The sequence below is a fragment of the Trachemys scripta genome, chromosome 6 (genome assembly GCF_013100865.1).
Source record: "Trachemys scripta elegans isolate TJP31775 chromosome 6, CAS_Tse_1.0, whole genome shotgun sequence".
In the NCBI taxonomy this organism is placed as follows: domain Eukaryota; kingdom Metazoa; phylum Chordata; order Testudines; family Emydidae; genus Trachemys; species Trachemys scripta.
In genome coordinates, this window is record NC_048303.1 from 2920597 (window position 1) to 2942978 (window position 22382).

At 46.9% G+C, this 22382-nt stretch overlaps 1 protein-coding gene across 1 annotated transcript in view; it reads right to left on the minus strand.

Annotated features, from left to right (window-relative positions):
• Window positions 1-22382, minus strand: part of DNAI1 (dynein axonemal intermediate chain 1) — a 299111-nt gene that overhangs the window by 145309 nt on the left and 131420 nt on the right. The window contains exons 14-16 of the mRNA XM_034774779.1: window positions 21627-21716; window positions 17691-17778; window positions 6195-6274 (exon numbers count right to left, since the gene is read on the minus strand). Coding sequence (XP_034630670.1) covers window positions 6195-6274; window positions 17691-17778; window positions 21627-21716 — 258 coding nt within the window. The remainder of the gene's footprint in view (window positions 1-6194; window positions 6275-17690; window positions 17779-21626; window positions 21717-22382) is intronic.

The following is a 22382-nucleotide window of genomic DNA, read 5'->3' on the forward strand; positions in this document are numbered from 1 at the left end:
TCAGGGGACAAGGAGCGGGGGGTAGGGGGCTGGGAGTTCTGGGGGGGAGCTGTCAGGGGGCAGGAGTGGGGAGAGGGATCGGAGCAGTCAGGGGACAGGGAGCAGAGGGGTTTAGATGGGTTGGGAGTTCTGGGGGGGGGCTGTCAGGGGGTGGGGAGTGGTTGGATGGGGCGTGGGAGTCCCAGGGGTCTGTCTGGGGGTGGGGGTGTGGATAAGGGTTGGGGCAGTCAGGGGACAAGAGGCAGGGAGGCTTAGATAGGGAGTGGAGTCCCGGGGGGCAGTTAGGGGCAGGGGTCCCAGGAGGGGGCAGTCAGGGGACAAGGAACAGGGGGAGGGTTGGGGGTTCTGGGGGGGCGGGAAGTGGGAGGGGCAGGGGCGGGGCTAGGGCGGGGCTCCTCCCGTCCTCTTTTTTGCTTGTTGAAATATGGTAACCCTAGTTTCTTTGGGCATTTTTCCTGTCTCATTAAGGCTTCAGCCTCTAATTATAAACCTGCCTCTTTAAGAAACTCCCGTTTTCCTCAGATTTGGGTTGTTGGAAGGAGTTCGTGACCACACCCCTGGCAGGCTCCTTCCAGGCCTTGTGAACAAGAAACCAAGCAGTCTTGTGGCCCTGGCCCTCACAGAGTGCAGCACTCAGGCAGAGACAGAGCAGTTCATTCCCCAGGTTCTCCTGGACTCTCAGCCAGGCTGGCTCTAGCAGGCTCTGCCTCCACTGCTCCTTGGGCCAAGAGTAGAGGGAGGAAAAGTCCATTCTCCTTCCCTCGCGGAGACCCTCCAACTGGGAGGACTCTCTCCAACCGGGAGGCAAAACAGGCCGCAGGGAAGAACCCTGCCAGACTTCTGCAGAAAATTAGCCCCTACCTCCCTGCTCTAGTGTGTGGTATGTCTACCCCCTCTGACCTGGCTTCTTCTATTGGACATTCATTACAATACATGCCAGTTTTACTCCAAAGTAGTGGTTCCCAAACTGTTGCAGGGGGTTCTCGGGAAAAAATTCCCCAATGGTGGACAGAGCTGACCCTAGGGACCCTGGGCAGCATGGGGCCAGCAGCTCGGAGCCCCATCACACTTCAAGACTCCTTATAAGCAATGGAAAGGGAGGCGGATATGTTTTGCCGTTTTTAAAATTAAATAGGCAGCTAGTATTGTTTTTAAAATTATTCTGAAGAACAAGTTTAAGCTTTGTTGTAACGTGCGTTGTTTGCCTGGACTGCTCAAGAACTGAATGCTTGTGTAGGAGGAACTCTTTGAGTTGGCTTCTTAAATCCCTTCCTGCTGTTTCACATCTGATACTCCTTGATGAAACATAGGAGCCTTGTCTTAGAACAGGCTTATTCAAAGTGATACAAGCTACCAAACTGAGATCTTGGAAGAGTGTTGCCATTTTCATAATGCAATAAAAATACTGTAATGATTAATAATAATTAATAAATTGTGTGTAATAAGCATGTCAAAAACAAATTTTATATTTCCAAGATCACCGCTTTTATAATTTATACTCAAGTAAAGGAGAAAATCCCTAGAAATATTCATTTTTAGGAGGGGTTTCATGAGACTTGACATTTTAGTGAAAGGGGTTCACAGGTTGTTAAAGTTTGGGAACCACTGCTCTAAAACATCTCTTTCGTGGATTTTTGTTCTCATTGTAGATTCATATGATTCATAGAGTCATAGATTCTAGGACTGGAAGGGACCTTGAGAGGTCATCGAGTCCAGTCCCCTGCCCGCATGGCAGGACCAAATACTGTCTAGACCATCCCTGATAGACATTTATCTAACCTACTCTTAAATATCTCCAGAGATGGAGATTCCACAACCTCCCTAGGCAATTTATTCCAGTGTTTAACCACCCTGACAGTTAGGAACTTTTTCCTAATGTCCAACCTAGACCCCCCTTGCTGCAGTTTAAACCCATTGCTTCTGGTTCTATCCTTAGAGGCTACGGTGAACAAGTTCTCTCCCTCCTCCTTATGACACCCTTTTAAATACCTGAAAACTGCTATCATGTCCCCTCTCAGTCTTCTCTTTTCCAAACTAAACAAACCCAATTCTTTCAGCCTTCCTTCATAGGTCATGTTCTCAAGACCTTTAATCATTCTTGTTCCTCTTCTCCGGACCCTTTCCAATTTCTCCACATCTTTTTTGAAATGCGGTGCCCAGAACTGGACACAATACTCCAGCTGAGGCCTAACCAGAGCAGAGTAGAGCGGAAGAATGACTTCTCGTGTCTTGCTCACAACACACCTGTTAATACATCCCAGAATCATGTTTGCTTTTTTTGCAACAGCATCACACTGTTGACTCATATTTAGCTTGTGGTCCACTATAACCCCTAGATCCCTTTCTGCCGTACTCCTTCCTAGACAGTCTCTTCCCATTCTGTATGTGTGAAACTGATTTTTTCTTCCTAAGTGGAGCACTTTGCATTTGTCTTTGTTAAACTTCATCCTGTTTAACTCAGACCATTTCTCCAATTTGTCCAGATCATTTTGAATGATGACCCTGTCCTCCAAAGCAGTTGCAATCCCTCCCAGTTTGGTATCATCCGCAAACTTAATAAGTGTACTTTCTATGCCAATATCTAAGTCGTTGATGAAGATATTGAACAGAGCCGGTCCCAAAACAGATCCCTGCGGTACCCCACTCGTTATGCCTTTCCAGCAGGATTGGGAACCATTAATAACAACTTTCTGAGTACGGTTATCCAGCCAGTTATGCACCCACCTTATAGTAGCCCCATCTAAATTGTATTTGCCTAGTTTATCGATAAGAATATCATGCGAGACCGTATCAAATGCCTTACTAAAGTCTAGGTATACCACATCCACAGCTTCACCCTTATCCACAAGGCTCGTTATCCTATCAAAGAAAGCTATCAGATTGGTTTGACATGATTTGTTTTTCACAAATCCATGCTGGCTGTTCCCTATCATCTTACCACCTTCCAAGTGTTTGCAGATGATTTCCTTAATTACTTGCTCCATTATCTTCCCTGGCACAGAAGTTAAACTAACTGGTCTGTAGTTTCCTGGGTTGTTTTTATTTCCCTTTTTATAGATGGGCACTATATTTGCCCTTTTCCAGTCTTCTGGAATCTCTCCCTTCTCCCATGATTTTCAAAAGATAATAGGTAGAGGCTCAGATACCTCCTCTATTAGCTCCTTGAGTATTCTAGGATGCATTTAATCAGGCCCTGGTGACTTGCAGGCATCTAACTTTTCTAAGTGATTTTTAACTTGTTCTTTTTTTGTTTTATCTGCTAAACCTACCCCCTTCCCATTAGCATTCACTATGTTAGGCATTCCTTCAGACTTCTCGGTGAAGACCGAAACAAAGAAGTCATTAAGCATCTCTGCCATTTCCAAGTTTCCTGTTACTGTTTCTTGTAAATCGACCTCACTGTTAAAAATGTGTGGGTTATTTCCAATTGGAAAAACAAATCAGATTTCCGTCTGAACTTGATACCTACTGAAGTTACAAAGAACTTCTAAGCTGTCTGGAACTGAAAGAAGTCGGCAAGTATTTCCCCTCACTCTCCTATTCACTGAGGCTGCTTATTACACATTTCAGAATCAAACACTCCTGAAAAAGGTGAAGTCTGACTGTCAGCGTGAAAGTTTTGAAGACGAGGAAGAGGATGATTAGACCCAAACTGAGACTGTGCGGAATCTGTTTCATCTTCCAGAATGATGTCCCAGATTTGCTTAGTACGTTTTTCTCCTATTTAGTTGATGATAGAGGTGTTCTCGGGAAGTTAGCAGTAGTATTAAATTGTGATGGTAAAACAAAGAATCTATTAACACCAGCACAGGAATATTGTTGTAAGACAGCTGGCTATAGGGTTACAAGACATTGCTATAGAATACGGAGAAGGAAAAAGAATTCATAGAGGCTACAGCACTTGTTTGTAATGTTACCTAGCAGCATTGCAGCTTGCACTAAACACATAGCCCTCAGAACTCTTCCATTTCTCCCTACACAAGTGGACAGTTATGGGTGTCTTCAGAATCCTGGTGGGTTTCTTTAATTTACTTACAGAAACGCTATGTATGAAGGTAGTATAAGAAACAGTTTTTTTCAAAGGGGGCTTATAATGGGGAACAAACAGTACAAATCAAATGGGCAGCAACCATCTTGACAGCCTCAGGCAGATTAGGACTGAGAAAATTCAGATCTCATTAGAAACCGCTGAAAAAAAATCGAAAAGGGTTCAGAGTTGTTTGCTGTTATTTATTATGAGCCAGATCCCGAGGTGCTACGTTAGCTTTTTTTAGTCCTTTCTCAGGCAAACTCTTTCTGAAAGGACTAAGTAAAACCCAAGCAAAGACTTTGGCTAGATCTCTCTTTCTCCAACTTATTCTAACTGTATCACTGCAGTTTCTCTTGACACACACATTGGCTGAGCGCTAATTCTATCAAGACTCGATCTCATAATTAATGTCACTTTAAAATACTTGCTCAGAACTTGCAGGGCCTGTGTAACTGCAACTTTTCTTTCAATACACAGAGCTGAACAATTCATAAAACAGTGGGTAATATGCAAAGAGGCTGTTTTCCATAATATGTTCATATTAATGCAGAAACACTTTGTCCTCTATGTAAAAGGGCAGTAGACAGACCAGTGTGTAATTAAGATAATGATTTCTTGGCTTTGGAAATGCTATTAGCCACACTATTTTCTGAAATTCACTGTAATTGTTCTGCAGCTAAATAATGAACCTATTATCCTGCTGCTTGTTAGGAAGTTTTAACCCCTTGGAAAAATAAAAGCTTTCACAAACTCACTTTTTAAAACAGCTTAACAAATAGTCTATAGGCATGTCCATCCAGAGAGTTTACCCTTGATTCTTCGTTCTTGAATATTTGAAGTTAGATTCTTTTTTCTAACGAACACTACGGTGGCAAAGGGAATGACGACCTCTGGACAATTGCCAACATTTCTGAGAGTTTTGCAAGAACTAACTGCCCAGATAAGCTGGAGGTCGTGGGCTGCTATGTCCCCATCTGCCCAAAGGCTGTGTACATGCTCTGGTAGAGATTAGCATTGTACAGACTTTGAAGACTCCCTCCCCAAATGCAGCATAGCATGAAAGCACAGGTTTCAAGTGCTTTGCTAGATCAAGGCCTTAATCACCCCATCCTCCCAATGAGGCTGAGATCAATGTCCTCGTTTTACAATGGGGAAACATGAGGGCCCAGACCCACAAAGGTACCTAGGTGCCGGAGTCCAAGTTTTAGGCTCCACTGACACCCACAAGCCCCCCACTCAGCTGCTGCCTAACCTCACTCAGCACCTAAAATTTTTCAGCAAGAATCCCCTAGGGTCCCAAGTTTCTGCCTCTGAGCATGCGCACTGTTGCCCCACTCTCGGTGTCCAGGCCCTTACCTCTGGTCTAAGCCCTAGAGCAATCCATGGACCTGCCCAATTCGTGGGAGGGGTCTGCTCCAGAAGGCAGGCTCAGAGTGGAGCAACTTCAACAGGGGAGTGAGGGAGAGTCACAGCAGAACATCCTCCAGCTCAGCAGAGGAGTCTGCTGAAGGCAGTGGCCTGTGAAGGAGCTTGCGGCAGCCATAGCGGTGTTCTGGGCAGCTCTGCCCCACCAGCCATATACAGGCGAAAGCTCCTCACCCAAACTGAAGGCTCTGTGGCTATAATTTTAAATAGACCCCAAAAACCAGACAGGGGGAACTCTGCATGTAATGGTGGGGGACAGGGAACAGACCTCCCTTTCCAACTATGACTGGATATGGTTTGCATTTTCAAGACTCTCTACAAAAGAGAGGGCTAGAAACTCCTATGATTTAAAAAACCACAGATTAAATTAGCCCTGCCATTTCATAGTCATGAGGGCAGGGGCTCAGAGGCTGTATCCCTCTTCATTTCTCTCTCTCCAATCTTATTTAGTTCTGCACCTGCATTCTGTAGTCTGGGACGCAGTTTGTACAAGAAACTTTATACAAGATTCTATTCTATATAGGTTCTTTTAGACCCCAGTTGCAATTGGCTCTGCTCAGGCATATTCCAGAGATTCACCAGAGCTTCCCATGGGCATCAGCGTCCACCCATGGAGATCAGATTGAAGGACCGAAGTTGCATTGTATTACATATTCTGGGGAAACGACTAAGACGACAACCCTATAAAATAAACAGCAGCGATGAGAAGTAAAACAGGTTTCCCTGAAATGGTTTTTACCTTGTAGATTTTCCCTTCTTCAGTGCCAACGAGAAATAAATAATCTATCTTCTTGTGAAAATCAAAGGAAGTACCACAACCTATTTGAGAGAGAGAGAGAGAGAGAAAGCTGTCAGTCAGAAAGATGGCCATGATATCAAGCATAGGTTTCTTGGTTATTGCACAAATTCCATCAATGAAGGTTTCGAAAAAATAATTTTTCATATTTCACTATTACCTGGAGCCCCCCAGTTGAATTTGGGGGCCCACTGCTGGGCGTGCTGTATAACTACATAGTGAGAGATGGTGTTTGCAATCTGACTAGCCAAAAGGTGGGAGGAGAAACAGGCACACAGAGGGGAAGTGAGTTGGCCAAAGTCACACAGCAGGTCAATGGCAGAACCCAAGTCTCCTGAGTCCCTGTCCAGTGCACTAGCCACTATATCATACTGCCTTGCAAACTGGTCACAGAAGTCAACTGGTGAAAGGATTTGAACTCATGGGCTTCAGGGCTGCAGAGCAGCAGCACACTGTGTAAGTCACCAGCTGAGTCCAAAAAAAACCAGGTGCCTAATGTTAGGCTCTTATACAGACACCGAAAAAATAGCCTCATGTTCTAAAGTGCTGAGTGCCCCACAGCTCCCCCGAAAGGGCATTATTCTGCACAGAATGTAACAATACTACCTGTACACCATCAATCACATACAACTGAACACAGAGAGACTTCTCTTCAAACACTCCAACTGAACAGGAGGAAGGGCAGACAAAATCTTAATCAGAAATACCTGCTAGATGAACTACAAAGGCAACAGTTTCTAAGATGTGCATTTACGGTATTGGAGCCAAAGTTTACTCCAGCATATTTCTACAGTCAGTATCTAGGATTCATTCTCTCTCTTTCTTTGGGGTCAAACTCCAGCCAAACAATTCAAATCCTTTTGGTGAGCCTCTCACACAGTAAGTATAGGTCAGACCTCTTCCTGAAAATGCTTCCCACATCTTCTCTAAGATTTCAAAGATGCTTCCAGGTATTCCAGGGCACAGGCACCTCTAATTTTCCCTGGGGGTGCTCAACCCTAAGCCCCATCCCAACTCCACCCCTTCCCCCAAACCCCACTCCACCTCTTCCCACCTCCACCCTACCTCTTCCCCGCCTCTTTCTGCCCCTTCCCCCAAATGCGCCCCAGCCCCACTCTCTTCCCTCCCTGCCAGCACTTCCTGCATGCTGCGGAAAAGCTGTTCTGCGGCGTGCAGGAAGCGCTGGGAGGGAGGGGGAGGAGTTGATCAGCGGGTTCTGCCGGCAGGCGGGAGTGGGGGGGGGGAGAGGAGCTTGGCTGCTGGTGGGTGCTAAGCACCTGCTAATTTTTTTCCATGGGTGCTCCAGCCCTATGTTCCAGGGCAGCATTAGATGGCAGCCTCTCCCCTCCTCAGCAGCACAGTATATCAAAGATGTACTTTCCCTGCACTCCACTATATTCCCACAGAACATCTCATCAAATTTGCCAAATCTCAGTTCTTTTTTCAAGACTCTACATGGTGTGGGCGCTGGATCCCTAAATGACCTGTTTACTTGTGGAACTTCTGGTGCCCTTGACAGCTCCAATCTAGAACAATAGAACCATCTAACTCATAGGTAAAAGTGGTGTGTGTTGGAGGCAAGGTTTCTTTTCTAGAATCTGGTTCAAGGCTGTGGAATTCATTTCTGAAGGAATTTAAACCTCAGCACAAACCTCAGCACTTTCTCAAATAAAAAACTCACCAGGACCTTGTTTTCTTCCTAAGAAACTTATTAAATGAATACACTATATGTATCTTTTTTTAAAAAACAAACATACATGTGACTTTTCCTGCTTGGGGAGGAATGGAAAGGAAACCTCATGTGACTCATACAAGTTTCCTTGTTTATTTTTAACTCTGGAAGGCACTCAACATGGCAATGGGCATAGTATTAGAACTGAAATGTCCCAGACCTGCACTGTTTCAAGAACAGATCCTTCCCCAGGATGACCTTAAATAAGGGAAGAGAGTAAGTCCTCTCTTTCCAGCCCCACCTTGGCATCTCTGGAGCCAAGGATGTTGTGTCCTTTGTTAAAAAGAGGTTATCAATCGTAACTGTTCAGGATTCATTGAGATCTTTCAGGCTCTGCTGCTGAAGCAGAATGCTATATCATCTTGGAAATCAATCTCACTTGAGACTTTAAACACTGGCTGTTGCATTGTCTTAGATTGAAAGGAAACATCTTAAATTGTAATAGAATAACAGGACCCTCACAGTTGGTAGGGCTCCATTCATAATTCATACACACGTAGGGGGATGGGGGGTGAATCAAAATTGCACTGCAACCTTAATTCTGGCATTTCCTAACTCTTGAGTGCTCGACTTTGCAACTTTAATAATGTTCTTTTAATGTAGTTTGTGTGTAAGTTCCTAGGTTTTTTAAAAAAAAATCTGGAATTCCTTCACCTCCAATGAAATTCCATCATGTAAGCATCATATTGACACCTACATGATATATCAGAAAGGTTGGAACCTTTAGATCCACCACACAGACCTCTGCCACTTGAGTTAACAAAGTAACTGATAGCAGTAGTAGGTTGTTATCCTCTATGTGGCCCAGCCCTAGAAGGGGATGAGACACTTTACCACTGGGTTTCACAAATATTTGCTAACAGCAGAAGAAGGCAAGTCAGGAATCTAGGGTCCCATTCCAGGATCTGAATGGGAGTGTGCTCTAGGGGGCACAGACTTTTCTACCCCACCCCATGCAATCAGTCCCTGTTCTGTCTCTCTACGCTGCCTCCCACCCCGCCACTGGCTCCTTACCCCAGTCCATTCTGCTCACTCTGCTAGTCCCAGTCTCTACTCCTTAGGTGTCTATCCCACTCCCATTGCCCCAAAAGGCGAAGTTTCCTCCCTCCACACTCCCAATCTCCCTACATCCCCACTCCCAGTCTCCTTACCCAGCCAGTCCCAGTTCCCTCCCTCATTCCCAAAGCTATTTCTCACCCCACCATGCACATTCTTTGAAAATCTGTTTCCTGGTAATATTAACACATAATAATACAAAAGCAACATGGAACTTCACAACACATTTATTTACCTTGGATATCCTATATTGTGACTCACCATCAGTATGTATCAAAGTAATTCCCTCTCACAAATATATTACACTCTCTACAAATTGCTAACTCTGAAACATTTTTATATGCAGAGGGAATTTCCTTCTACAAGCTCTGTAAGGCTATGTCTTCTCTGCCAAAAATAGGTATGTTTTTTACAGCAAGACAGCTAACCTGGCTTAGCTCTTATGAGGAGAGATTAATAAGATTGGGACTTTTCAGCTTGGAAAAGAGACGACTAAGGCAGGATATGAGAGAGGTCTGTAAAATCATGACTGGTATGGAGATTCTTGATTCTACCCGGTGTCCATTTTGTGTTCCTTCAAAGTAAATAAGGAAGTTATTTACTCCTCATAACACAAGAACTAGGAGTCACCAAATGAAAGTAATAGGCAGCAGGTTTAAAACAAACCGAAGGGAAGTATTTCTTCACACAACGCACAGATAACCTGTGGAACACCTTGTCAGAGGATGTTGTGAAGGCCATGTCTATAATAGGGTTCAAAAAAGAACTAGATAAATTCATGGGGAATAGGTCCATCAATGGCTATTAGCCAGGATGGGCAGGGATGGTGTCTCTAGCCGCTGTTTGCCAGGAGCTGGGAATGGGCGAAAGGGGATGGATCACTTGATGATTACCTGTTCTGTTCATTCCCTCTGGGGCACCTGGCATTGGCCACTGTCAGAAGACAGAATATTGGGCTAGATGGACCTTTGGTCTGATCCAGTCTGGCCATTGTTATGTTCTCTCGGTGTGATGGAGGCAAGGAACTGGTAGTTTATACCTCGTAGCTAGTGGAGGTCAACCTTAGGTGAGAGGGAGATGGGTAACATTGTTGAGCTTGACTAGCTACATCTAGATAGAAACGACTGCAATTGGAGATGTGATTGCAGCACATGTAGGCATACCTATGCTAGCTTTAATCTAGATAGCTCAGGTACCAAGAGCAATGAAGTCACAACAACACGGGCTTCAGCATGGGCTACACAAGCCTGCCTGGGACCCTGGATAAGTACTCAGGCAGCTAACCTGAAAGAACTCAGATATGAAATTGCAGAACTACTAACTATAGTTTGTAACCTATCCCTGAAATCAGCCTCTGCACCAGATGACTCGAGGATAGCTAATGTAACACCAATTTTTAAAAAGGGCTCCAGAGGTGATCCTGGCAATTACAGGCTAGTGAGCCTAACTTCAGTACCAGAGAATTATCAGACTGTAAAGATGCGAGACTCACCGCCGCAGCGCCTCCCATTGGTTGTCCAGGGAATGAGCTTTCCAGCCTCCAGAGCGCCCCCTGTTGGCCAGTGTCTCGCCTTTCGCTGGCCCCCGTGTCCCTCATGGACCCCGGTGCCCCTTTCTCTTGGGAGCTGCCCCCTGGCAGCACCCCCACAGTTTCTGGGTCTCCACACCCAGGGAAACCCCCACCCACTATCCCCACCTGGCCTCAGTATAAGGCTACTGCCAGTCACCATCTAGCCCCCATTCACTGGGGCAGACTGCAGTTTACAAGCCACTCATCACGGGCAAGGGGGGTTAGGTCCTGCTGCCTCCACCTACCCTTGGGCTGCCCCTGCAACCCCAGTACCTATTTGGCCTTGCACAAGGCCAGCAGCCTGGGGAGTTGCCAGGCAGGAGCTCCCCAGCTCCTCTCGCCTTTCCCCAGCCCTGCTCTACCTCAGGTACCCTGGTACGCTCCCCAGCAGCCAAGCCCATCTCCCTCCACAGCTAGAGACGACTCTCTTTTTGCCTCTGGCTCACAGCCCTTTTATAAGGGCCAGCTGAGGTCTGTTTGGGGCGAGGCCCCCAGCTGTGCCTGTTTCCCCAGTCAGCCTGGGAGCAGCTTGCCCCAGTCACAGCCCTCTCTGGGCGGCTTTAAACCCCTCAGGGCAGGAGCAGGTGACCACCCCGCTACACAGACACAGAGATGAACACGATTTGTTGGGGAAGAGTCAACACAGCTTTTGTAAAGGGAAATCATGCCTTTGAGGGGGTCAACAAACGTGGCTAAGGGTGAGCCAGTAGATATAGTGCACTTGGATTTTCAGAAAGCCTTTGACAAGGTTCCTCACCAAAGGCTCTTAAGCTCTAAGTAGTCATGGGATAAGAGAGAAGGTCCTGTCATGGATCAGTAACTGAAAGAAAGGAAACAAAGGGTAGGAATAAATGGTCAGTTTTCACAATGGAGAGAAGTAAACAGCGGGATCCTGCCAATGGATTTGTATTGGGACCTGTACTGTTTAACATATTCTTTAATGATCTGGAAAAGAGAGCGAACAGTGAAGTGTCAAAATCTGCAGAGGATAGAAAAATTACTCAAGATCATTAAGTCAATATTTGATTGTAAAGAGCTACAAAGGGATCTCACAACACTAGGGAGACTGGGCAACAAAATGGCAGATGAAATTCAATATTAATAAGTGCAAAGTAATGTACATTGGAAAAAATAATCCCAACTATACATATGTAATGATGAGTTCTAAATTACATGTTACCACTCAAGAAAGAGATCTTGGAGTTGCCATGGACAGTTCTCTGAAAACTTTAGCTCAATGCACAGAATAGGTCAAAAACGCTAATAGAATGTGAGGAACTATTAGGAAAGGGATAGATAATAAAACAGAAAATATCATAATGCCACTATATAAATCCCTGGTGCACCCACACCCTGAATACTTTGTGTCCTGTTCTGATCACCCCAACTCAAAACAAATACAGCGGAATTGGAAAAGGTTCAGAGAAGGGCAACAAAGATGATGAAGAGTATGGAATGGCTTTCATACGAGGAGAGAACAAAAATATTAGGCCTGGTCTACACTAGGCGTTTATGTCGAAGTTAGCGCCGTTACATCGAATTAACCCTGCACCCGTCCACACCGCGAAGGTATTTAGTTCGACATAGAGGTCTCTTTAATTCGACTTCTGTACTCCTCCCCGACGAGGGGAGTAGCGCTAAATTCGACATGGCCATGTCGAATTAGGCTAGGTGTGGATGGAAATCGACGCTAATAGCTCCAGGAGCTATCCCACAGTGCACCACTCTGTTGACGCTCTGGACAGCAGTAAGAGCTCGGATGTTCTGAACTGCCACACAGGAAAAGCCCCGGGAAAATTTGAATTGGAATTCCTTTTCCTGTCTGGCCAGTTTGAATCTCATTTCCTGTCTGGACATCGTGGCGAGCTCAGCAGCACTGGCAACGATGCAGAGCTCTCCAGCACTGATGGCAGTGCAATCTCAGAATAGAAAGAGGGCCCCAGCATGGACTGATCGGGAAGTCTTGGATCTCATCGCTGTGTGGGGCGATGAGTCCGTGCTTTCCGAGCTGCGATCCAAAAGACGGAATGCAAAGATCTATGAGAAGATCTCTAAAGACATGGCAGAGAGAGGATACAGCCGGGATGTAACGCAGTGCCGCGTGAAAATCAAGGAGCTGAGGCAAGGCTACCAGAAGACCAAAGAGGCAAACGGACGCTCCGGATCCCATCCCCAGACATCCCGTTTCTACGAGGCACTGCATTCCATCCTCGGTGCGGCCGCCACCACTACCCCACCACTGACTGTGGACTCCGAGGATGGGATAGTGTCCACGGCCGGATCCTCGGAGATGTTCGCGGACGGGGAAGATGAGGAAGGAGATGAGGAGGACGAGGCAGTCGACAGCGCTCACAACGCTGATTTCCCCGACAGCCAGGATCTCTTCATCACCCTTACAGAGATCCCCTACCAACCCTCCCCAGCCGTTACCCCCGACACAGAATCTGGTGAAGGATCATCCAGTAAGTGTTGTAAACATCTAAACATTTATTTGTAACAGAACATGAATATTAACAATTTAAAAAATGGGTTTCTCATGATTAGTTTGATTAACTTTACGGTTCAGTCATGGGCAGTGCAACTATTGAAAAAAAATCTAGCAATGTCCGGTTTTGCATGATTGTCCTGCCCAAGCCGCTCTACTGTTTAGTCCCTGCTACTGCAGCTACAGTAAGATGCGGTCTATATGTCCGGGGATGGAGCAGAAATCCTCCTGGGACATCTCAAGGAAGCTCTCCTGCAGGTAATTTGAAATCCGCTGCATTAGGTTCTTGGGGAGAGCGGCCTTATTGGGTCCTCCGTAGTAGGACACGTTGCCGCGCCACGAGACTAGCAAGTACTCCGGAATCATTGCTTGGCACAGCATGGCGGCATACGGCCCTGGTCTTTGGAGGCTTTCCCGGAGCATTCTCTGTCTGTCGCTCTCAGAGATCCTCATGAGGGTGATGTCGCTCATGATGACCTGCTTTGAATGAGGTAGGGGAATGTTAGTGTTGGGACTGCTTTACCGTTCCTTTACAGAACTGTAACCGCTGGTTTGCAGCCACGCGGTGGAGGCGGGAGAGGGGCAGCCGAAAGGGATCGTTCCCGGGGACAGCCGCGAGGGTGTGGCACAGGAGCAGACTTCCTGCTTGCCGGATTGCTGGCAGCAGGGACCGACATTGATTTCAATGTGAAATGAGGCCATTGCTAATATTAAAGTTTTAAGCTGCCACGAATCTACGGCTTACCATGTCTGCGTGCAAGAGCAATTCCGTTGTCCTGACACGGTTCTCAAATGTGGTCCGCAAAACCCCAGACACTGAATGCGAAGGCCGAGAATTCGACCTTGTGCTGAGTGCGCATGTGATAGGTGCTGTGCATGGTCCTGTTCACAGAGAAAGACTATGTTCTTTGTTCACAACTACATTTATCTTTCTGAGGAATTCACTCCCTTTTTCCCATTCCCACAGCCCCATCTGCGACTGTCTCACAACCTAGCCTGTCATCACACTCCCAGAGGCTAGGGAGGATTAGGCATAAGAAGAAGAGGACACGGGAGGACATGTTCTCAGAGCTTATAGCCTGCTCCAGAGCCCAGGCAGCACAGCAGACCCAGTGGCGGGAGAACTTGACCCGAATGCACCAAGCCAACATGGATCGGGAGGAGAGGTGGCGTCAGGAAGACCAGCAGGCGACTCAAACCCTGCTTGGACTACTGAGGGAGCAAACGGACACGCTCCGGCGCCTTGTGGATGTTCTGCAGGAACGGAGGCAGGAGGACAGAGCCCCGCTGCAGTCCATCTCTAACCGCCCTCCCCCGCCACCAAGTCCCATACTCCCCTCACCCAAAGTGCACAGAAGGAGAGGCGGCAGAGTCCCTGCTAACTCTCACTCCACCCCTGCAGAGAGCTCGAGCAGCAGAAGGCTCTCATTCCCCAAAGTTTGACAAGTTCTTTCCTTCCCGCCTGACACAAGCCCCCGTCCAAGTTTCACTTCCCAGTTCCATGTGTAGTTGATAATAAAAAATATGTTTCTGTTAACTACTGTTTCGATCATGTTCTTTTGGAGGAGGGGGGGAAAGGGGGTTGGTAATTGGACAGGACAGTCACCTTTGGCAGGGTACATAGTCGGGGGCAGGCACAGCAGCAGGGCACATACATAGTGCAGTGATGCAGTGACTACTTACCCTGGTTAGTCTGGGAGGTTGTTTTCATGTTATGTGGTGGGGGGTGGGTTGCTCTGTGACTTTGTGGCAGGGGAGGGCAGTTAGAGATCTTAAGCGGCGGTCCTTAGGCAGGATCACAGAGCCACACAGCAGGGGATCTGTAACCGTCCTCCCCCTGCCACAAAGTCACATAGACCCCCCATACACACAGTCCCTATCAGGAGGGGTGACAGGCTCCGTTGAAACAACCATCCCACCGCAGCGGAGCCTGTCAGTCCTTGAGTTTAGAAGCTGCATTCGCGCGACTACACTACACCCGCTCCGCACCACAGTCTGCGTCCCAGTTTTAAAAAATTCCCGCGAAAACAGTATTAAAGAAAACGGTGTGCTTTAACAAAGTAGAACTATTTTTATTTTGAAACGTGTGTTGGAAGTGGGGTGAAGGGGGTATGTAACTGGATAGGATAGTCAACATGAACTGGGTAAAGAAACGGGGGCAGGTTCGGCTTCTCTGTACACAAACTTTAAAGTCACAGGTTACCCTGCTCACTCAGGAACTTTGCTTTCAAAGCCTCCCGGATGCACAGCGCTTCCCGCTGGTCTCTTCTAATCGCCCGGCTGTCTGGCTGTGAGTAATCAGCAGCCAGGCTATTTTCCTCAACCTCCCACCCCGCCATAAAGGTCTCCCCCTTGCTCTCACAGAGATTGTGGAGCACACAGCAAGCTGCTATAACAATGGGGATATTGGTTTCGCTGAGATCACAGCGAGTCAGCAAGCTTCTCCATCTCCCCTTGAGACGTCCAAAAGCACACTCCACCACCATTCTGCACCTGCTCAGCCGGTAGTTGAAGAGTTCTTTTTCAGTGTCCAGGGCACCTGTATAGGGCTTCATGAGCCAGGGCATTAGCGGGTAGGCTGGGTCCCCGAGGATGACTATAGGCATCTCCACATCCCCAACAGTTATTTTGTGGTCCGGGAAGTAAATACCTTGCTGCAGCCGTCTAAACAGACCAGAGTTCCTGAAAACACGAGCGTCATGAACCTTGCCCGGCCATCCCACGTAGATGTTGGTAAAACGTCCCCTGTGGTCCACCAGTGCTTGCAGCACCATGGAAAAGTAGCCCTTTCTGTTAATGTACTGGCTGGCCTGGTGTTCCGGTGCCAGGATAGGGATGTGAGTTCCATCTATGGCCCCACCGCAGTTTGGGAATCCCATCGCTGCGAAGCCATCTATGATCGCCTCCAAGTTTCCCAGGGTCACTACCTTTGGCAGCAGTACATCAACGATTGCCTTGGCTACTTGCATCACAACAACCCCCACGGTAGATTTGCCCACCCCAAACTGGTTCGCGACTGACCGGTAGCTGTCTGGCGTTGCAAGCTTCCAGAGGGCTATGGCCACTCGCTTCTGGACAGTCAGGGCTGCTCGCATCCGGGTGTCATTGCGCTTCAGGGCAGGGGACAGCAACTCACAAAGTTCAAGGAAAGTTCCCTTCCGCATGCGGAAGTTTCGCAGCCACTGTGATTCATCCCAGACCTGCAGCACTATGCGGTCCCACCACTCAGTGCTTGTTTCCCATGCCCAGAATCGCCGTTTCACAGCATCAACATGACCCATTGCCACCGTGATGTCCTCGGCGCTGGGTCCCCTGCTTTCTGAGAGGTCTGTGCTACTCTCAGACTTCAGGCCATCACCGCGTTGACGTAGCCTCCTCGCCTGACTTTTCTGCATCTGCCTCAGGGCAACCTGTATGATAAGCTGCGAGGCGTTGAGAGCGGCCACAACTGCAGCGATGGTTGCAGCGGGCTCCATGCTCACAGTGCTGTGGCGTCCGCGCTGTCAATGACTGGAAAAGTGCGCGAAATGATTTCCCGCCGGCGCTTTCAGGGAGGGAGGGAGGGCGGGAGTGATGGACGGATGACGACAGTTACCCAAAAGCACCCTGGCCCCTTTTTTTTTTACCCAGAAGGCATTTGCGTCTCCACCCAGAATTCCAATGGGCGGCGGGGACTCCGGGAACTGTGGGATAGCTGCCCTCAGTGCACCGCTTCCAATGTCGACGCTTTCCCCGTTAGTGTGGACTCACAAAGTCGAATTACTGTCCTTAGTGTGGACACACACGTTCGACTTTGCAATATCGATTCCAAAAATTCGATTTAAGTAAAATCGAACTACTCTCGTAGTGTAGACAAGGCCTTAGGACTGTTCATCTTAGAGAAAGGGAGATATGATAGAGGTCTATAAAATCAAGAATGGTGTGGAAAAAGTGACTAGAGAACTGTTATTTACCCTGTCCCACAATACAAACATCAGGGGGTCACCTGATGAAATTAATGGACATCAGGTTTAATACAAACATTAAGTAGTACTTTTTCACACAACGCATGGCTAACCTGTGGAACTCATTGGCTTGGGATGTAGTGAAGGCTAAAAATCAAATCTGGGTTGAAAAAAAACTAGTTAAGTTACTGGAGGACAGATCCATCAACGGCAATTAATCAAGTTGGATGGGACGCAACCCCAAGCTCAGGGCGACCCTAAACTTCTGATTGCCAGAAGCCAGGAGTAGAAGACAGAGAGACTCACTCAAAAAATGCCCTGTTCTGAACACTCCACCTGAAGCTCTGGTACGGGCCACTGTCAGAAGACAGGATACTGGGCAAGATGGACCACTGGTCTGACCCAGGGTGGCAACTCTTAGGTTCTCATGAGCTAGCTAGATTGAAGCTAGAGTGGGCATGCCTACCCTACAATTACACCTTCACATGCAGTAGACTTAGATCAGCTAACAGACAAGAGGAGTAATCTTTCTTTAAGAGTCTCTCTCCCCATCACCTCACACCGGGAGAGCGCTCTGCTTTAATTTCTATGGATGAGTGATTAGAGGTTTGGTGTCACTAATTATCAGGATGATGAGAACTTGGGCTCATACCAATTGTTTGCAGCTGCAGTCCCTCTGGCCCTTCCATCGTTGTTCCCTCTACTGACAGCTTGATGACATCTGAATGAACCAGCTCATTCTGCAGGCAGAGGAGACTTCAGATTAATAAGTGTCTTTGTGGTGACAATACAGAGACTGTCATTGCTTGGAAATAGCACGTTTTCTTGAAGAATTTTAAAAAGCGAAACATGAAATTACTTGTCATTTCATGCCAGCAGCCGGCAGCTTGCTAAAGCTGTGTTTTACTTACTGTGAGCTTTGCTTCCCTTCCCCAGGATAGAGAGTCTCTACCACTCATGGACTCTATTGGGACCTTATCACAGCAGGACACCCATGTGCACACACCCGGGTTACACACACCCTCGTTTCTTGGGTCAAAATTTTCAAATTTGGGCGAGACAACTACATCATTTAGGCACCTATTAAGTGGCCTGATTTTTTTGCAGAAATCCTGATCACCTGCAGCTTTTGTTGACTTCAGTGTCTCTCAAAAACAGGCCGATGGTATTTCAGGTTGGGCACGTTCCGCCCCAGCCCCCCCAATTAAAAAAGAGAGGCACTCAGGATGAGCAAAAGATTTAGGAAATGAAAGCCAACATCTATCTAGCCATTAAAGTCTACATCAGTTTCTCCATCAGTAAGATGAGGATAATCCTAATATTTACAGTAGAACCTGAGAGTAATGACCACCTCAGGAACGGAGGTTGTTCGTAACTCTGAAAAAAAGGTGATGGTTCTCTCAAAAGTTTACAACTCAACACAGCTTTGAAACTTAACTATGCAGAAGAAAAAATCCTCTGTACTAGGCTGAGACAGCTGGGTAATTGGGGGTAACTGCAGGTGGAATCAGGGGTGATACCCATAGTTGGTAAAAAAGCTTTGACCCTACAACAATACAGACCGTGTGTCTATGCAAACTCTGTGTAAGGGAGACGTGAGGACCAATCATCCTGGCGACGAGTGATGTAATGTCACAGATACTACTTGAGGATTTGGTTGGCCCTGTGACTGGGGATGGTAAGTGGAGAAAAGACATGTGCAAACCTCCAGCAGGCACAAGGCCTTGCACCAGAACCGGGCCATGAACTGACACCCTTGATGGGAGGTGATGCGCTCTGAAAGGCTGTGCAGGCAGATGGGATCGCTAATCCATAGCTGGGCTATCTCTGCAGCAGAAAGGAAGCCTGTGCAGGGGATGAAGTGGGCCATTTTGGTAAAGTAGCCCTCTACTGTCAAAACTGTTGTAAATTTGTTGGATTCTGTTAATTCTACAATAAGGTAGCTGCACAGGGTTTAGATGGGGTGTCCAAGGGCTGGAGGAGACTGCAGGGTTTGTGGTATGGTGAGTTGGCACAGGCACAAACATCACAGGAGGCAATGAATGATTGTATCATGGGGAACACCCGGGACCACTAAAAAGGGTGGGATATTAATCATTCGGTCTTAAAGCCCTAAAAGTGTCCTCCTAGAAGAAAGTTGTGGCATAGCTGCAGGACTGCAACACTTGCAGGTCCCAGGGGAACATAAATGTGGTCCCTCATGTATGTGATCCCTTCCTGGGACTCATGCCGTTGCTTATTGATAATGACCTGTTCATCAGGCAGAATTCCTGAGGCAGACGTATCAGTATGAGTATATCCTGGTGAAAAGCTAAGCTGAGAAAGTTATGGGATTTGAGAATGAGGGTTGGTCCTTGGGTGGGGGCTCCTGGATTGATACCATATCTTCGGGACAGGGCATCAGCCTTGACATTTTTGGTTTTGCAGCCATATGTGATGACAAAAATCAAATTGTGAGAAAAACAAGGCCCACTGAAGCTGTCATTGGTTTAAGGCCTTCGCCCCATGGAGGTACTCTGTATTTTTATGATCAGTGAATACCTGGACTGGGTGGTGAGCTCCTTCCAGGCAGTGACACAATTCTGCAATGGAGTTGTTTTTAATCACCAGAAGTTCCTTAGCCAGTATTTCGTAGCTTAACTCTATGGGGGTGAGCTTCACGGGTGTAATACTTGTTCAGGACCAAGTCATTTGGAGAGGACAGCTCTTATCGCCATGCTGGACACATCAGCTTCTACAATGAAGGCTTGCATGATGTCTGGGTGAGCCAATAAGGGTGCAGTAGTGAAGGGAAGTTTCAGCTGATTGAATGCATGCTGGGCATTGGAAGACCAATAGAATTGGCCATATTTCCAAAGGAGAGCAGTGAGGGGGCTCCATTTGTTTTGAAAAAAATTGGTATAAATCCTCAATAAAAATTGGTGCACCTCAGGAAGCGTTGTGGGTCACATACAGAGTGGGGAACCGGTCAATCATGGACAGCTTGGAGCTTGCGTGGGTCCATCTGGATCCTTTCTGGGGATAAGACAAAGCCGAAGAACTCTGTGGAAACCTAACTGAAAGCACACTTCTTGAGCTCGGCATAAAGGCCAGGCTGCCGTAAGCATTCCAGCACCATTTTGATGTGAGTGGTATGCTGTTCTGCATCGTCAAAGAGGACCAATATGTCATCTAGGTAAACTATTATGCACTGGTCCAATATGTCTCAGAACACATCATTTATGTTGGAAGGTGACTGAGGCATTGGTCAGCCCGAAGGGCATTACCAGATATTCATAGTTGCCATACTGGATTTGGGAGGCTGTCAAATAGCACTGACATGGTTTGGAGGAAGACTTCCCAGTTCGACAGTGTTGGGCTGTCGCATGCCTAGTAGGGGGAGGCCCAGTCTAAGGCTTGCCCGGACAGCAGGCTGATAACCAGAATCACCTCTCTATAATCAGGAGTATAGAACTGAGAATGGCATCATGAACAGGAGGTGGCACTGGTTTATAAAACCCGGCATCGCTGGTAATTAGCATCAAACTTTTCTGGCAGATGCTAAATTCCCTGAAATGGAATTCTTCTGTCAATCTACCTACCACCTGTCAGGGTGGTGGATTACCTACATCAACAGGAGAACCCCTTATAAAGAAATGTCTTTGCTTCTCTGAGGATGTAGCTCTAGAGCTTTAAGCTTCTATGTATCTTAAGGTTATCCAGTTGACTGTGAAATAAAGGACACTGAAATCCTCAAGCAAGAAGCCATTTTTTATTTTGTGCCAACAAGAAGAGAAGGGGTATTGAGGTTTTGGGACAAACTGCCAAACCTATTTTCCTAAGTTGCACCCTCAAAAGGAAAAGTTAGTTGTGTTGCTGAGCAAGTTGAAGCCTTCCCAATCACTTCTTGGATTTCACAAATCTGACCTCTTTAGATAATCATTTCCTAATAGGGTAATTTTTCGGTAGTGGAGGGAAAAATAGAAAGAGGTCCATTCTACAGTCAGCTCTCTCATTAACGGTGGGTGTTCTGTGCCGTGAATCACACTGGATTCTGGCAACTTCAAAGCAACCTGGTGGAAGACAACCCCTCCCCCTGAGAGCCCACTGATCTGCACACAGCCTGCTTACCAATGCTGCATGCAGGACCAAGGGTTTGGTGCTCAAAGAGGTGTGGGCTGTCCCTGTTCACTTCAAGCAGTTTAACACTAAAACCCAATGACAAGTTTTAAAGGCTCACATTGGAACTATTGCACTGTTGATCATTAACAACCTCTTCTTTTTATGCCTAACTCATTATTATAACACTGTTGTTTGCAGTGTTCATGAAGCCGGGTTGGTCTCAGGACATGAAAGAGACAAGGTGGGGGAGGTAATATCTTTCCTTGGACCAACTTCTGTTGGCGAGAGAGAAGTTTTCAACCTACGCAGAGCTCTTCTTCAGGTCTGGTTCTTCCCAACAGAAGCTGGTCCAATAAAAGATATAATAATAAGAGAGACAAGGTGGCTGAGGTCATTAGTGCACTTGATACATTATTATTGCTTTTGAACTTTACAAATAATTTGCTTCAATTCAGCAAGGGAGAAAATATCATAACATAACATTTACCTTAACTAAAGTCCATGATACAATCCGCCCATCTGAAGAGATGGAGAAGAAGTTCAAATTATTGTCCAGGTCATCCTTCTGCCATTTGACCTAAAAAAGCCCAAACACAACACTCATGGTTGGCATGGAAGCACTCAGCAGGGGATAACTACAGAGCACTCGGTAAGATGGATGTTTCAAATCATATGGAGATATACCTATCTCATAAAACTGGAAGGTCATTGAGTCCAGCCCCCTACCTTCACTAGCAGGACCAAGTACTGATTTTTGCCCAGATCCCTAAATAGTCCCCTCAAGGACTGAACTCACAACCCTAGGTTTAGCAGGCCTATGCTCAAACCACTGAGCTGTCCCTCCTAAATGAGTGAGTTTCCTTTCAGTTGAAGCACTCCACATTTAGCACTACCCCCCCATTGGCACCCCCTCTTGCAGTTGACTAGGGGCTGAGGAGGTTAAAGGGAGCCTGATGGCGTGGACTTTGGTCCTATTCACACTCACCTGTTTTTCCTAGACAGTTTTATAAGCAGCCAACATCAGACAGTATTTCACCCTTCTTATCAGCCCCTCTCTCTGTCACTCTTGTGGCTAGTTCTTTCCAGCTGTGATATCAGAGGCAGATTCTAGTCATCCAGATCAGACTTGCCACAGAAGTGAGACACAAGAGATTCTTCCGCACACTGAAACCCTCTGCCACTCCCCCCTCCTGTACGGGGAGATTTTGGCAAACCAGTAAAGTGCCTAAAACCACTATGATTT